The 17321-nt window shown below is 34.2% G+C and overlaps 2 protein-coding genes across 4 annotated transcripts; one reads left to right on the plus strand and one right to left on the minus strand.

Annotated features, from left to right (window-relative positions):
- Nucleotides 1–350: 350 nt before the first annotated feature.
- Nucleotides 351–3686, minus strand: LOC106786683 (syntaxin-12). Its single transcript, XM_014748337.1, has 6 exons — nt 3540–3686; nt 2621–2824; nt 2372–2537; nt 2019–2149; nt 1436–1569; nt 351–1294 (listed from the first exon to the last, which is right to left on the minus strand). The coding sequence occupies exons 2-6, from the start codon at nt 2821–2823 to the stop codon at nt 1119–1121; spliced, it is 810 nt and encodes a 269-aa protein (XP_014603823.1). The 5' UTR covers nt 2824; nt 3540–3686; the 3' UTR covers nt 351–1118.
- Nucleotides 3687–4306: 620 nt separating this feature from the next.
- On the plus strand, nt 4307–17294 carry LOC106786650 (eukaryotic translation initiation factor 4 gamma 2). Of its 3 annotated transcripts, none has more exons than XM_014748275.1 (7): nt 4307–4379; nt 13478–13965; nt 14096–15038; nt 15118–15252; nt 15335–16221; nt 16299–16604; nt 16826–17294. In XM_014748275.1, the coding sequence occupies exons 2-7, from the start codon at nt 13738–13740 to the stop codon at nt 16898–16900; spliced, it is 2574 nt and encodes an 857-aa protein (XP_014603761.1). In that variant the 5' UTR covers nt 4307–4379; nt 13478–13737; the 3' UTR covers nt 16901–17294. The 3 variants fall into 3 exon arrangements, with proteins under 3 accessions (XP_014603761.1, XP_014603763.1, XP_014603762.1); XM_014748277.1 differs by lacking the exon at nt 4307–4379 and adding an exon at nt 4418–4552; XM_014748276.1 differs by lacking the exon at nt 4307–4379 and adding an exon at nt 6063–6157.
- Nucleotides 17295–17321: the final 27 nt, after the last annotated feature.

The following is a 17321-nucleotide window of genomic DNA, read 5'->3' on the forward strand; positions in this document are numbered from 1 at the left end:
TTGAATGTTCGTTCAATGAATACTTCATATATTTATTCTTTATATAAATTGTTTGTTGCATCTAAAATAACAATCACAAATATTTCTATTAGGTCAGATATTAGAAGATCTGTTCATTGTATTTGCTCTCTTTATTATTTTTTATGTGGTATATTGAGTTTAAAAAACAAATAAAGAAAAGCAGTAGTAAAATACTCTTAAAAAGAATAAAATAATAATGCATAATTTAACTAGGAAAATAATATATATTAGTTCAGAGCAATGTAAAGAAATGTTTAATCTATTGCCATTAAACAAAGGATACAAATAGTTATAAAATCTGAAGTCATAAAACAATGCTAACATTTTTCTTCTTAATTTTTTTTTCTTTTCTTTTTTTTTTTATATAAACTTCATGCATAATCGAATACCCTTCGGCAACAGCAACAGCAACAGCAGGAAATGCCACGCAATGCTTATCTTTATATCTCGAGATTAATAAAAAATATAAACACGATAAAATAATAAAGATCAGGCAAAGCACGAACGAATAATGCGTACTATAAAAAATAACATAAATGATTAATTATTATATATATATATATAGGCTTTAAAATACAATATATTGTTTGTTTTAAAATTTATCACCTTAATTCTTTTTTCGAAGCTTCCAAAATAAAATGTTTTTTGTTTTTTTAATTAATTAATGCTCCCTAACTGTTAATTGATCCTGCAGTTAACTTCGATTTTATTTTAATATGATCTATATTACTATTAATAAAAGATTAATTAAAGATAACGATACATTGAGAGCACAACTCGTAATAAAATTTTCTATATGCTTCTACGTATGGTATTAACAAATATTTTTGGGAACCTAATAAAAAATAAACTAAGTTTTTTCTCTCATAATAATTCAAAATTTACATTAAATCGTTTAAGAGCATATACAAAAAAAAAAAAGAACAAGTCTCTATTCTCTTTCCAGTTCGAATTCAAATATAATAATAACATACCAAAATAATAATAGCAACTTCAACATAGCGATATATCTAAAAATCGTATATTATAATAATAATAATAATTAATTGAGACAGCCCTTTTTGATAAAATCTTGTCACCTATATCAGTTAGGAGCGCTAACTTAATTTAGTGACTAGAATAATAATTACTACAATGGCGACTATAATTGCAAGTAACAAGAAAAGATATACTTTTCGGCGAAACTTGCTTTGGTAATTACTTCCCTTAATTAATTCTTGTGCTCCCAATTCAACATTGCCATAAATATTCTCTATATTGTTATCAACGGTGTCTGAAAAATAATATATTATAAATTAATGAATTAATAATTTCATTCATATTTATGTATACGTATTGTTGCATGATACTACCCTATATGAGTCGCTAGTTACGAAAGGGTTAAAGAAACAAAAAAACCAAGAAAAATACATACTAATAGTGTCTCCTTGTTGATATGCCAATGCCGCAAGTTCTCGCATAATCTGATTTACATCCAATATATCTCCCTCAATGCACTTTATCCTATCTTCTCTCTCCAGCAGTAATCCTTGTTGAAATTCAAGAGTTCTATAGGGAGACAGAAAAAGATATTGATTTTACGTATCCTGTAGATTGTAATAAATATAAAAAATTATTAAATACTGAAAATACCTTAAAAATGACTTACCATACACTCAAGTGCATTTTATAGCTTGCTCTTTATATAAATAATACATGATGGAATTACTTAATCTTTCACTGAAATTTTAAATTTAATCTATTTTCATATTCCTGCTATAAAATCCACAAACTATGACTACTGTATAAAAATTCTAGAAAAATAATCCTACAGAGAGACAATTTTTGTACAACTACACAAACGATAGGTTTAATAAAACACTATTATTAATTGAATCAGTTTCACTTTCGCTGAACTAAAAGTACGAATAAATAGAGCATATCAAAGTTAAAATGACTTTTAAAATTAGAAGAAGGACAAGAAAGGAAAAGAAAAAAAAAAAACATCATATTCAAACCTTTGTGTTGTTCTGCGTTCATCATCTTGAATTTGAAGCAAACTTTGCCTTTCTCCTTCGTCATCGCCTTCGGAAATATTTTCTACATTACTGGTAATCAAAATATGACTCTTCATTTTTTCAGCAATCGACTGCAAAGTGTATTACATTAATTAAAATCGTATAACGATATTTAAATACAGTAGAATGTTATACCACTGGCATGATATTTTAACACTTTACTGACCGCCCGCTCGCCGCATATACTCTCAAACGACGGTTGTTTTTCGGTAAGCGTGGGCAATAAAAAGCTGATTAATAAGCGATCGGTCAGTAAAGTGTTAATTTGTTAAAGATATTCAAACAATTCGTACCATTTGCATAGTTGAATACCGTTGCAATGCATCTTTAAAATCAGTTGTTAACTTTTCAATTTGCAATTTTTGTTGTTTGTCACCTCGCCTCATTAACACAGTAAGTCTTGCTATATCTTTGCTGGTTTGAGTTACGACTTGATTTGTAATGTATTGCGTTTCGTGTCTAGATAATAATAGTATATAATTAATTATGAATTATGATATAACAAATATGAAAGATATAGTCAAGTTAGAAATTTAACGTACACTTTATCCCTGAGTGCTGTGTTATCTTTGTTTGTTCCAATGTTTTTGTATGAACGTTCGAGAGTTCTCCAGCTTGTATTAATTGTATATATATTAGTAGTTATATTCTCACTGAGATTATAAAGTTCAGTAGGACTAAATCCTACATCAGGTACATCAGTCCGCTGGTCCGTGGACCCATAAGTTTGAGAACTGTGAGCCATTCTGTAATAACAAATTTATTACACCATAAGTTTATATATTACTCAGAAAAATTTAAATATAAATTTAAAAAATATTTAGATACAGAAAAAGAAACCATTTTACATAGAAACTGAAGACTATCCATTTATTCAAACACAAAGGTTAATTATCTTTTGTTACCATGATAGTTCATTAAGCAATATAACATATCATTACAACAATTTAAGGTAATTACAAAGAACAAGATACAGTAACCATGTGTTTTATATTACTTTATTGTCATATATATCACTTATTAATGAATTTAATTATTGCAACAAAAAATGTAAAAGAATTGGAACATCCAATTATTATATTAGACAAATTAATGGTTTTAATGATAAAGTAGAAACCTTTTTTAGAAATTAATTAATATAAATTAATATGTGTGCATATAATATAAACAATATTTAAATATCTCGAAAAGAGATATATCGATTGCTCGTGCAGCTTCAAAATATCAGAACAATGATTGTATGATATGTGAAGATATTTTTAATACAAAATTTGCTTAAGTAAAATCCAAATTATTTTCTAAGTATATCGCCTTAGAAAATAATTAGTTAACATCATAGAAATAATCGTACATGACAAACCAATATACTCTGCTCCTAGTGAAGGTACATTAACATGAGAATTTATTCAAACTTATAGAAATAAATGTCGTGGATTAATCGATAAATAAAATCTAACATACCTGAGTAGATTTATCACAGGTATTCTTAATATCTATAATAGAAATTGTCCCGTTGTTTTACATTTAAAAAAAAACGAGAGAGAGTTATCTCCGCGTACCGAACTTGGAAAATGACAGTTGCCTAAACGATCTAATGCACCGGCCATGTGACACTAGTCCCTTTGTATCCAAGAGACGTTTCTTTAGTTACATGACTGTTTTACCGACGCGACAATTTTTTTGTTTCTTTAATCGTATGCAATTTTGTGCATAGGAAAACGTTTTTAAATTCATTCAACGATATATTGCATTTATTTCTCTAGATTTGAATTTTTATTTTTCATTTCAAACAAATTGTGAATAGTATTAAAGAAACTAGAGACTCACTGAAGTACTACCGAGATCAATAGCAACTCGAAATACACATCACGATCACTAATAACTTATCCTATCGAATTAATTCATACAATAAAATAATTGAAATTAAATAGGAATTAAGATAAATTCAAACTAATTAGAAATACGTAAATAATAAAGAAAAAGAATTGACCGTTAAAAGTTTATTTGTCAGGATATGGCTAAACTACCGTCCAGCATAAATCATCACCAACGTAGTCAAGTTGAAGTTGAAAATATTACTAAGAGGTAATAAAAATTATTGAAAATTTTGACTAAAAGTAATATAAATGAAAAATAATAAAATAAATAATGATTAAATAATTTCGATAGACATAATAGGGATTAAAAATGAATAAAGATAGTAAGTTCGTAGACGTTGAATTGATTATTTTATCGTACGGAAGTACCCGAGTACAACCGACAGATTGCGAAAGTCTTCAGAAACAACAACCGTCGTCGCCCGTAAGTAGACGCTCAAACGATATATTTCCTTTTACTTTAGTTATAAGAAGGAGCAATCTGAAACGGGTCGTTTTGAGATACGTTAAAAGGCGTTGGTGTCGTGTCTACTTAATTTCCAACGTGTCGAGTGAATTCCATCAGGGACATAAAACGTGTAGAAGATTGTAGTAAAGGTAGGAACGAACTTTCTCGAGGCTTGCCGATGCCTCTTCGTTTATACCAAAAGATGTATATATATACATATATAGAAAGAGAAGGAACGAACGAACTTTAACGATGGCGCCTAGTAAATTGGACAAAAAAAAACGTTTACCAACAATTTTCTTCTATTCGATTTGTTAAAAACTCGTGCACCATTATCGGGCTTTGCTCCATTTCCTTCTTTTTTCACTTTCTCCAGTGTCTCCTGCTTACTTCGTCCAACATTTTTATTCCGTTTTGTCTTTCTTTTTCTATTTCCTCGAATCAATTTTAAGATATATATCACGCTTATTTTATCAATGAGTAAACCGCGATTGATACACGATAACGACTGCCTTTTGTCGATTAAACTATCGAATGTATAGTTTCGATTGCTCGTAGGATGCCACTGCCTTTTGTTTTCTCGATTGGTAAAGTGCATTAAACTCGTGAGAGAGAGAAAAAAAGCAAGTAATGATATGTGAATGGGTGTGTGTGTGTATGCGTGTAGGAAAAAGAGAGAGAGAAAGAAAGAAAAAGATGAAGAAAGGACGCTAAACTTTAAGCTGTTTCATGCACCCACGCAATACTTGACGTAGTTTACTTCCACGAATTTCTCTTCCCCCCCCCTCTCTCTCTCTCTCTTTTTCTTTTCTTAGAACAAATAATCGTACGTTCATTGAAATAAAGAAGAATCAATAAAATATTTTTGTACATTGTCAAATTAGCATTGTTTAAAAGAAAAGTTTGATAGTAAGAAATTATGTTAATGTAATGTACATGTTTTCTCAAATATTTCTTCTGTAAATTCCGAGGCCAACTTAACCAAAATTCTTTAAAACGCCCTCACATGGTCGTCATCGTCATCATCTCGCTGGCTTTGCTTACGAATGCTGCTTTTTATCGTTACAAAAGAGCATGATAGAGAGAGAGAGAAAGAAGATTTCATCGACTTCGGTGATAGGCGGGGCAAGACGAGATGAGACGAAGAGAAACGAAGCGTCGTCGTCATCATCGGGTTGAGACGACGCTTGGCTTACGTCAAACGCGTTTGCTTACTATAGTTTATGTATAGTAATCTATAGACCCTTCTCTTTTTCTATCTCGATCTCTTTCGAGTGTTGCATACTTCAGTTAGGTAGGTACAAGGATAAAAAGAAAGCAAATTATCTCGAGTGACAGAAACATTTCGATCGCATTTCTCTCACATTTATTTCGATTATCTCGACATACTTATATTCTTATTTATTCGAGAGACATTCTTTCTTTTTCTCTCTTTTTCTTTATTTTTTTTTCCTGTAGTAAAACAAATCGGCCTTGGCGTGTTGCTTCGTGCAAGACCGTAAACAGCCGTGCAGTATTCCACACGTTTCTCACTTCATACCGTTCATCGATCATTAGCTTTGCTCTATACGCGTGTGCACGCATGTAAAAAGAAAGAGAGGGGGAGAAAGATAGATATGGATGATGGCAGACTAGTGTAGTTAGGTTGGCAGTACTGACAAAGGTATGTAGTGGGGGCAACCCGAACGTTCCCGACAAATGCGTTAGCGTAGACTCGCGAGTTCTTCTTCGTCCTTCGAACCTGTTTAACTTAGGTGCGTGTTACTCCTTTCTTTTTATTATTTTTATTGTTTTTTTATTATATACTTTCATATTTACATTTATATTGATTCACATTGTATGTCTCAACATCGACAATTTCACATTTAGTGAGTTTTAAACATTAACGAACATTATGAATATTTGTAATTTATTCCACATAATCGTGTGCTAATGATTAATAGGAATGACTCAGTATTTCAAGTGAATTGATAATTCAACATTTTCGTATCTATTTAAATATGTCTTTTCATTGAAATTAATTAGTATCGTCATAAATATTTCGTCGAGAGAGAAAGATAGAGATAGATAGATAGGACAATGGTGGGTAAATCCTAACTGTTCATTGGGAAATTTTCCTTCCAACGTTTTACTATTACCATTGATGGTATCCTAAAACAATGCATCGATCCATTTGTATTAGTTCGTTAAAAACCGATGCATGTACAAGTTGATTTATGTAATTTCAAATCCTTTTGCATTTATTTAATACTTTTTAACACTAATGAAATAAGAAAAATCATTTCTTAGGTTTTTTTCAGTAAGGTTAAAAGGATTTCATTGCTGCATTTTAACTTTTATGTGTGCATAGCTATCAGAATAATCATTCTTGAAATATTATCTATTTAAATTATTTCTCTTAAATTTCGTAATTTTTACTTGTTGACCTTATCTTAAAGTTTATTTTCTAAGTGCATTCCTACAAGGTTGGCAATAGACGTGCCTCTTAGGACGAGGAAACGTAGAATTGTTACGGTACTTTAAAGGCCAACTTCCAAGATTACCGTTACTTCACTGAAATTATTCGTCATTGTGCAGTTACCCTTGATGTTATTTCATTCCTTCGTTATTTTATTAAAATCTTGTCTATTTCTTTTCTTATTTTTAGTTTACATAGATGATAAAAACTAGTATCGAAAGAATTAGTAGTGTTGTTCGATAAAAACAAGCGGTTGGCAATGATATTTTTTTTAAAGTTCGAGACCTCGCTTTTGTTGCTTGTACTTTCTAGAATCGGGTCATGACAAAAGAGAGAGAGAAGCCCGGTTTCACAATTCACCTTTTGCAACAAAGAGTATCGATTTTATCGACTGATTTTACTTACCTCCGCTATACAACACACGCCATGGCACAATTATTTCAACCGTGTTTGCTAAAAAATATGTCTACGAACAAAAAAATCGAGAACTGTTGCACATCAACAACAATCTAAACACAATTAACAAGATTATATAGAAATAACAAATTCAATGAAACATAAGAAGTTTGAAATTAGTTTAAAAATGGCGCCATTTCTAAAGTGATTTTTTTATTGGTCGATAAATTCAGCTGACGAGGAACGCGAGGATGTATCGAATATAAGAGAAACAAGCCCAGTCGATATAGGTAATTACTTGATTGGCGAGGTAGTGTGGCTATTTTTAAAGCACATTCGTAAGGCTAAATACACCAAAGCGGCGGCCCTGTACTTGTTCTCGTAGATCTAATTTTGGATATCGGGAAATTTTCTCGAATACGTATTATTTTATTTTCAATTCTTTGTATCTATCTCTTCTCTGTTCTCATCATCGATCATCGAGTCTCTATGATTCTAACTTCCAGTCTCGAGTAACTCGACCCTTCCACCGGATGAACGTCATGCATCGTTAGACCGAACGATTGCTTTCCTCCTGTCCACTGTGTAGTTGTCGTTATTGTTGCATTCGCAATTTCTCATCCTTTACTATCAAACATTTAAAATATAATAGGCTAACATCGTTAAACCGATAATAATAGTAATCAAACTTTGTATCTTCAAAGTTCGTTTCCAAACAGTGCTAAATTTCGTGAGATATCATTGGGTAGTTTCTATGCAATAGCATAGCGAAAGTTGCTGCAAACCAATGCGATTCGAACTTGGGTAACGTAAGCGATAACAATTGTTAGTTTATTTCTCGTATATTACTGCCATAAAAAACTATCGTTCAATGCACAAAAACACATACGTTTGTTTTCTTGTCGACTCTTTATTCTTCTTTCTTTTTTGTTATAAACAAAGATAAAAGATTATTGATCGAAGTGTGTTTTTTTTCGATAACAAAGAAAAAAAAATGAAAGGTTCTTTGTACCAGTTCGTTATCTCACGTTATCTGGTAATGCAAGCCAGACGCGGCATATGATTCATACCACTGTCTATCGAGTTACTTTCAGTGGTCTTAAGTTAACGCTGTTTTATATTTGATACTCGACTCAACGATAGTTATGCAGCTGACATATTAAAACTGCAATCGTTAGTAAAAATAATATATTACTTTAGTCCTTTGTTATTCTGATAATAAGCAATTAAATTGAATCAACAGTTATAACATATTCGCGTTCTCGGTAAACGTTCATTAATTTTCTGTATTTACAATTCGATTTTTTTTTTTTAGATTGCATTCAATATAATTGTAATAATTAGAAAGCATTGTAATCTTAAAAGATCCAATAACGATCTTCCGTGAGAGGCTGGGTTTAATGAAGCGGCCATTTTGTGACACAGATCGAATCCTTGACTCGAAGCACCATCTAGGAGTAATTCGCAAAAAGTTTCATGGTACTGTGTACTTTGGAACAATTAAAAAAAAAAAGAAAAAGACATTATTAATGATCAATTAATGAGACTATTAATCAGAAATGAAAAAATAAAATTAGGTCATACATTAGCGTCGATAAAACATGAGTCCTTTGACATGACATAGTCATGGTTTTATCTATAGCCAAGGTATATAGACAGAAATTAAAAAAAGAAGAGATCTGATTCGATCGATTTAGTTATACATATCCATTCTTGGGAAACCATATGACGGTTTCTCTGATCGTTCAAGGAACGAAAAAAGCATGACGTTTGACGTGTACGTTAGGTAAATACATACAACATCCATATATACATGGCCTCTTTGTCACGGTGGATTTAACAAACGCTCATCCGACTATGAATAGACGCACTGATTTCCTTTCAGTTCGCTAGAAAGACTAGTTTACGCCTATGCACGGTATATGACATGGCTACCAGGGTCATAAGCTTGTCCCAGTTTAAACTTTTTCTACGATTCCTTGTTAATAGCTTATCTAATTGCAAAAAGAAAAATATTACTAATTGTAAGACAATATATATTTGATAAAATATTAGCTATTTAGAATTTGGTTATTATGTTTAATTGTTTAATTAAAAAAATAAGTAGAACTATAGTACGTTAATGTAATGAAAGGCTTAAATTCTCATTGGACTTATAAGAAAGTAGTCTCGTTTTTGACCATGAACGGTGCAAGGAGGTTGCGCGAAAGGCGGAGAGTGAGAGGATCGATAGCGATGAGGAGGTTATCGATTGGAACGTTTCCTAATGTCATGGACGAATTTAAACGTGTCTCGTTCGAGACACGAGGGCAATGTGTTTAAAAAACACTTTCGTTCTTTCCAGATGATGCGATGTTTATATTAGTCACACGTTCTCCAAATCTTGTTCCATAAAATAACGTTATCATCATAAGAATCGATCGATGAGAATGGGAACAGGGAATATGTGCGCGGACGCACATTTGTTTCTCAAATCTGTAGGTCACGAAGAATTCGACCTGTTTTTTTATTGCTTAATTTACTAGCAAATTTTGTCTTCGTTGAATTACATGGAAATGTTCTCTTAGTAGTCGGTAGAAATCTGAAAACAAAAAAATGTAGTAAGCATCGTCAGATATTAAAAATGGCTTAGGCATCGAGCGAATGGCAAAGCAACCCCTCTGCTTTGGCATTTCCGTCCACCCCTGAGACAGGCAGCAGCAGCAGCCTCCTCCCCACAACTTCCCCTCGACTGTGCAGAGAAGAGGCGTTGCCCTGGCGCTTTAACCGCTTCACCACCGATCCTACCTCTTTCACCCCCTTATCCGAAACAACTCCCAAAAGCGTTCTGTCTTTAAAGAGTCTAACCCAAGGAGCAGCCAGACTTCGACGCGTAAAAATAGAATTTTGTGTTTTTAGAAAGGAGAGTCCTGGAAAACAGAAATTTCGTTTCGTGCATTTTTTTTACCGCTCACCTCCCTCCCTTGAAGGTTCTTCTTTAAATAAATATCTTTCGAAGCCATCGGTTAGATATTTTTATTCGGTATACGCGTTTAGCTGCTCTTCTAATCGAATTTAATTCACTGTAGAAAACTTTTTGTGAAGTATCGCTCATCCGCTTGTATCTTGATAAAGGTTGGCAACCCTGCTTGCGTAGTTGGATGGAAACGGATACGCGTTAGTACGTGTAAGAGAGAACGCTTCTTCACACAACGACACACCGCAACGATGGTGGAGAGAGAGAAAAAAGAGTAAAAGAGATGTAGTCTCGCGAGGAATATCCATGGAGGGAAGAAGACAAGCAACCTTCCTTCCTTCTTCTACCTTTACGTCATTCCATCGCTATCTCTTTGTCTCCTATATCGCCGACACACAAGCTTCTCTTTTTCTCTCTCTCGTTGCCTATCCCCACCTTTTTTTTTATGTACCATGATTTCTCAAGGACCACTTCGCTCGAAGCTGCGGTCTTCATTCTTCTACCTCGAATGTTATTCCGATTTAAATTTTTCCCAGTCTTTGAACAAATCTCTACCATCTTTTCTCTCGTCAGACCGGTTGGTTGATATCTCATTCTGGAATTTTCAATCGTTTGTTAGGAATTACCAGAACCTTGTTATATACGACTTATATGATTTTAGTGTCACCTTGTATATCTGAAAGTAAACGTAGATGCAAGTATAATAATCCGATGCACATTTTTTAACCATATTGAGATGATCTAGTTAGCAATCTAGTTTGATTTATTTGCATAAGATTCATTTATAAAAAATGATAAACCACCAGTAGGTGAAAGTATTTTTATATTTAAAATGAGATAAATTCATTAAAGAATTCCATTTTAGGGTTTCGAGGAATCTCAATTGCATTGCGGAGACGAAGAAAACTTTATTATTATGCTTCTCGTTGGCATTCTTTTAATCTTTATTTGGTATCGCTTGCAAAATGATGTCGCACGTCATAGAGTTCTGTATATATTATCACGTGCATATCATTGACGACAAAATTAACCTTACCTCTTTATTTTCCACGTCATTGGTTTCTTCAGCTAAAAAAGAAAATGTACGATTTAAAATGTTTTTAATATCCAACGTAAATTTCGTACTAAGATCTCAAGGTACTCACCTCAAATAGTTGAAAAATAATCATTCCACGTGCGTGAATGCATGTTAACAAATAATATTATTGCATATCTAAACGATGCTAAAATAATGCATTCATATGTTGAAATTATTTATTCTAGATGTCTCTCTTTGTTGCTGCATTGCATACATTATATACATTGCATTTATTTTTCATGGAAACTGCATAAATGCAGACAAACTTTATCGTATTACTCGGCCAACGGAAGTGCAAAATTAATTGTTGCGTTAACATACGACGCTTGAATGATAAATCTGTACACGTGCGATATCTTTTTTCCAAGTTCTCTTATTTCTTATTCGAATTCGAAGGTTCTTCATCAGTTCTTTTTATTTATTTATTATCATTTTTTATTCTTCTTGTTTCGTGACAGCGTCACGTATCGATTAATTGAAGCTCGTAATGGCGATCGATTAGAGCGCCAAAATTTAAATAAGCTTCTTTTCTTTTTGGAAATATAATGTTACTAGATATGCATGTGGCTGAAATTGTAATAGAAATTTTGCTTTGTCATCCTTGTCACACGATAAATTATAAATTAATTGGACGTGTGGCAATCGTTGTGTTATGTGTATCAAAAAATTCTTTGTCTAGTTAAGGAATTCCTCGTAAGAAAATGTTCGAAGTTAAGAAGATGTTTTTATCTCGAGAAAAAGATGAAGAGAAGAAAAGAGAAGAGAAAAGAAGATTCAACCTCAGTTAGACTCGTACAGGGCGTTGTACTCTGATGCGCTTGCACTTTGCAATAGTGCGTGCATGTGTGTATATGTTTACTAATAGGAGAATGCGAAGAGTTCTATATACAGAGGATTTAAATAAATTACTATAAACTGTTATACAGGCACACAGGGATCACTAGATCAAATAATTTTTGAGGCATCAATTTCGGTTATCCAATGAGGATCATTGGATAAATTTGTACAAAAATCTTGAGGTAGAGAGAAGTGGGCGCTGAGTGTAGCTACGGATTGGAAAGCTAACAAAAAGGTGTAGAGTTCGGTTAGCAAAAGCAAGCAAACAAGCGCACTGAAGATTTACTTTTATCACGATAAAATATGCATTTCGTACCACGATCATTCGCAAGCCCGGGGTAATCTTGGTGTCATGGCGATCAGAGCCGGTGGAAGCCGAAGGGAGCCGACCTTCGCCGAACGAACGAAGGCCGGGATGGCCTCGGCGAAATCGGCCGAAGGGGTGAACCGAGACCGACCGAGGTGGAACGAAGGAAGAAAGGAAGGAAGGAAGAGGTCACTGACCGTCTGACCATGAGCCGCGCCCCATATACACATCTATTCTCTTCTCCTATATTATATGCTTCTCTTCTCTTCCCATTTTTACTTTATAGAAGTACGACGAACCATGTAGGGACATTTTGTTGGGGATCAAAGTTGTTTTCTGCTTACTTCAAGTTTAATCGAAAGTCTCTAGTCACTCTCTCTTTCTCTAATTTCGTGACCAATCATTATGTGTTCTGTGGAGATTCTTCCTCTTCTTTATATTAGAGGCTTCTCTCCAGGGTATATCCTTCGTCTTCTTACTCGTACATATCAAATACCAGAAGCCATTTGATCATCTCTTTTGTAAGCCGAAACGCTTACTCATTCTATTCGCCTTCTCTCTTTCTTTTAGTTACGTAAAAGTTCGTCAAATTGTTTTTTAAAACTGATTTGTCTTTTTTAATATTGCACATGGATTTAAAAAAATGATCAAACTAGCGCCACCTACGGAACAGTGGTTCTCAAATTCCTTTATTGATCTATTTCAGTCGGTAATTTTCTACTACGATATACAAATAATTGAAAGAAGAAAATAGATAATTAAAACATTACAAGTTATTCACTATCAATGTTGTTAGATTCTTCTCGATCATTTCTTAAGATTATCGTTTATCTAAAGCAAGCTGGTAGTTCTCATTGAATAGAATCATCGATAAGATTTAATTATTGTTGAATTCTTATTTTTAAGGAATTTACCTTACCGACTCCGCCATTCCGCCATTTCAGTTTTCTTTTTTAAATAGCAGGAAATGTTATGTTATATTTCAATTGTAAAAATAATATCTAATAGATGTATTTAGAAATATGTTTGCGTTTTGTTTTAGCTTTCTAAAAGAAGTTCTGTATGCTGTGATTTATCACTCAGGGGGCCAAACTACGCGCAACAACGGACAACCCCACAGGACCGGGGGGTGCTTCTCGTGTCTCGGGAGGAAGGTCAGGGTCTACAAAAGTTACGCCTTGACAGTAACAATCATACACGCGAGCTGCTTAAAATTACACCGAAAAAAAAAAAAAAATCAAAACAAAAAAACAATCCTTCGTGTTGCATTGTTGTTTGTAACACCGAGACTAAAAAAATTCGATGCCTTCCAGGGACGATATTCGCTCCCTATCCACTGAGCAACGCTGGATACCTCCTTCGACTGTTAGACGCGATGCACTCACCCCAGAAAGCAGAAATGATCTCATCTTTAGAAAGGTGCGGGGTATTCTTAACAAACTTACACCGGAAAAGTTCGCAAAGCTGAGCAACGATCTGCTCAATTTTGAGCTCAACTCCAATGTAATTCTCAAAGGTGTCATATTCTTGGTAAGTAGATTCTTCAATCGATGCATTTAGATTATAAAACTCTGCTTATCGTAGATATGCACATTATGTGTGTGTGAAATGATATGTGTATATGAAATGTTGTACATATGATATCGAGACAATTTTTCAGATCTTTGAAAAAGCACTTGATGAGCCCAAGTACAGTTCTATGTATGCACAGCTGTGCAAACGGCTGTCCGACGAAGCTGCAAACTTTGAACCTCGAAAATCGATCATTGAAGGTCAAAAAGCTCAAAGTACATTCAGATTACTCTTACTTAACAAGTGCCAGGACGAGTTTGAAAATCGTTCGAAAGCAAGCGAGGCATTCGAAAATCAGGATGAACTTAGCCCATTGGATGAACATCGCCGGCAGATCGCCAAGCGCAAGATGCTTGGCCATATCAAGTTTATCGGAGAACTTGGTAAACTCGGCATCGTGTCGGAATGTATTTTACACAACTGCATCCAAGAATTGCTGCAAAAGAAAAGGCGAAGGGGATCCGGGGGGTACAACGCTGAGGATATCGAATACCTTTGCCAGATTATGCGTACCTGCGGCCGTATCCTTGACTCGGATAAAGGCCGCAGACTTATGGATCAATATTTCACACGTATGAACCTCTTGGCAGAGAGCGGAGATCTTCCTTTACGCATTAAATTTATGCTGCGTGATGTCATTGAACTGCGCCGTGATAATTGGGCACCACGTAAGGCCACTACCACCGAGGGTCCGATGCCTATAAATCAAATCCGCAATGATAACGAAGAAACTTCGAGGGGTAATGGCTTCCATAGACGAGAGGATCGCCTCGGAGCTGAGTTCTTAAGAAAGATGGGTCGTGGCGGATTAGAAATGGACATGGTGGGAAGTATTCCTCTAACTTCCCCTTCCTTTGGCATGCCGTCTCCATTCAGTCCGAATGGATTCTCTACTACTCCCGGAGTTGGTTATGGTCGTCATAATCAACGTAATCAACCAGGATTTTACCAGAACCAGAACCGTCACCCAAATAACTTCCAAGGAAAACACAATCAGCAACAGCATAATTCATCTCAGAATTTCAATAATAGTATGCAATTCGTTTTTATATCTCTTCCTTCTCTTTTACTTTAGGATTATTATTAATTATTATTTTCCCCGATTAACAGATAGTACTAAGGAACTTCGCTTTAATAAAAACAAAATGCTACTTGGACATCCTGAGGAAGTGTCCCTGAGACCTTCGGCCAATTCTATGATGTTTAAGCAAACCAACATCAATCCTAATCTACCATTGAACAGCGGTAAGCTTTCTGACAAATCATCATTATTATATATTAAAGTGTAGTAATAATTGATAGTGATATTAAATATAAGAATGGTTAGATTTGTTCCCAGGACGAACTTCGGATCTACCACTATTGCGTACTGCCACATTGAAACCCAGTTCGCCTTTATTACATAAAGAAGCGCCTCCTTCGATTATAATTAAACAGGGACCTTTAGATAAAAGAGAAAAAGCTCGTGAAAAGAAGGATAAAGGTCCTTCCAAGGAAGAAATCTTAAAGAAGGTCAATGCCTTGATGGATGATCTTGCTAATCATACTAATATTCAGGATGCTATAACAGCCTTCAAAGATCTGAAGATACCGGAAAGATTTTTGCGTCATGCTATTTGTACTATATATTCGAATACATTGGATCGCGGTGACTCCGAACGAGATCTAGCAGCCAAGCTTGTATTCGAATTAAAAAAAGAAACTATTATTAATGCACAACAATTACACGAAGGCTGGAAGGAATTGGTGGCCAGTATACCAGAAAAAGAGAGCGTGCCTTGTGTAACATCTCATGTTGCTCTGCTAACAGCCAAGGCCATAGTGGACAATCTAATACTGTTAACAGATCTTACTTCTGTAACAGAAAATGGCCAATATCATCCACTGTTTTTACTGACGCTTCAACAACTACATCGTACTCAAGGAAAAGCAAAACTCTTGCAAATTTTCAACAGCAGTAAAGTTAATTTGATCAGTCAGTTACCGGAAGCAGACAAAACGAAAGAAAGACTAGGAGAGATTCTCGAGGATCGAGAATTAACATTCTTGTGTCCACTTCTAAGGATCCAAGGAGATATGTGGCGTCAAATACAAACGGACCCAACTCCAAACGCACTTTACAAATGGATTAAGGAAAAATTAGATCCGTTGCATTACTGCGATGCCGCGTTCATTAACGCACTAATGAATGTCCTTCTTAAATACATAACTCAGGTTAGTAGATCGGAAAATATTTTGTTAATATTTTTAATACGATGATGCGTTATGAGAATTTTATCTGTTTGAAATAGGAAACAACATTGGCACCTGGTGTCGACAAAACTCAGTTTCCTGACAAAGATTTGGTACAAAAGGAACGTACGTTGTTGCGTAAATATGCTGGCTTTCTTGACACATTCCTTCACGCCCTTGAGTCGCAAGTTACAGCTCTCCATGCATTACAAGTCTTTTGCTATTCGCAAAACTTTCCTAAAGGGATGCTGAGAAGATGGTTTGTGGCACTTTACGATTTTGGAATCATCGAAGAAGATGCCTACAGTAAATGGAGAGAAGACGTCACTGATGCTTATCCTGGCAAGGGTGAAGCATTGTTCCAGGTAAGAAAGAAAGAGAAAAATATAATTATACTTGAATTTAATCTTTAATATAATCTCCCATCACCTTTCTCTCCTTCATAAGAAATATTTTCTGTTAGCAATATCTCCAAGTGTCTCTCCATATGTGTAAGATGTGTATTAAATGTGTGCTGTTATTAAAGCATGTAATTTAGGGTAGACACGAAATGCCAAAGTGTTATATACAAATAATTATTATCTAGGTATACCGTTGGTTGCTCTGGCTCGATAATGCAGATTCCGAAGAAGAGGAACATGAAAATGATGAAAGGAATTAAATAAGCGAAGGCCCTGAGAAAAAAAAATGTTTTTTCAGACACCTATAATTTGGAATAGGGTTTATATTATATCTATATTACTGAACCACAAAAGGGGCTTCAGTTTCACTGAATTGAGTTATCTCCACTCAGTACTATCACGACATCTTGTTAGTCTGTCGAGTCTCTCGTATAAAAAAAAAAAGGCTTTCTAGACCATGTCCATCATTTTTTTTTTGGATATGTGACAGCCTTTGAGATAATTATGGCAGACCCCGTAAAACAAGAAGTTATAGAAGATTTTAGATAATTGCATATTAATATGATTTATATTAATATTGGGTCAGCAGACATCATTAAACGCCGTTTTGGTTACCGGCGTATAAATGAAATGAAAAAATGAATTGAAATGAAATGAAATGAAATGAAATGAAATGAAATG

This window comes from Polistes canadensis, unplaced genomic scaffold, assembly GCF_001313835.1.
Source record: "Polistes canadensis isolate GaletaPanama2010 unplaced genomic scaffold, ASM131383v1 scaffold_79, whole genome shotgun sequence".
Lineage (NCBI taxonomy): Eukaryota > Metazoa > Arthropoda > Insecta > Hymenoptera > Vespidae > Polistes > Polistes canadensis.

Coding starts and splice junctions, on each gene's coding strand:
- LOC106786683 (XM_014748337.1), bottom strand. CDS start 2,823: ATGGCTCACAGTTCTCAAACTTATGGGTCCACGGACCAGCGGACTGAT. Junction 2,150..2,371: donor GGTATTCAACTATGCAAATG/GTACGAATTGTT, acceptor TACACTTTGCAG/TCGATTGCTGAAAAAATGAA. Junction 1,570..2,018: donor GAACGCAGAACAACACAAAG/GTTTGAATATGA, acceptor GTCTCCCTATAG/AACTCTTGAATTTCAACAAG.
- LOC106786650 (XM_014748275.1), top strand. CDS start 13,738: ATGCCTTCCAGGGACGATATTCGCTCCCTATCCACTGAGCAACGCTGG. Junction 15,039..15,117: donor ATCTCAGAATTTCAATAATA/GTATGCAATTCG, acceptor CCCGATTAACAG/ATAGTACTAAGGAACTTCGC. Junction 16,222..16,298: donor TTCTTAAATACATAACTCAG/GTTAGTAGATCG, acceptor TGTTTGAAATAG/GAAACAACATTGGCACCTGG.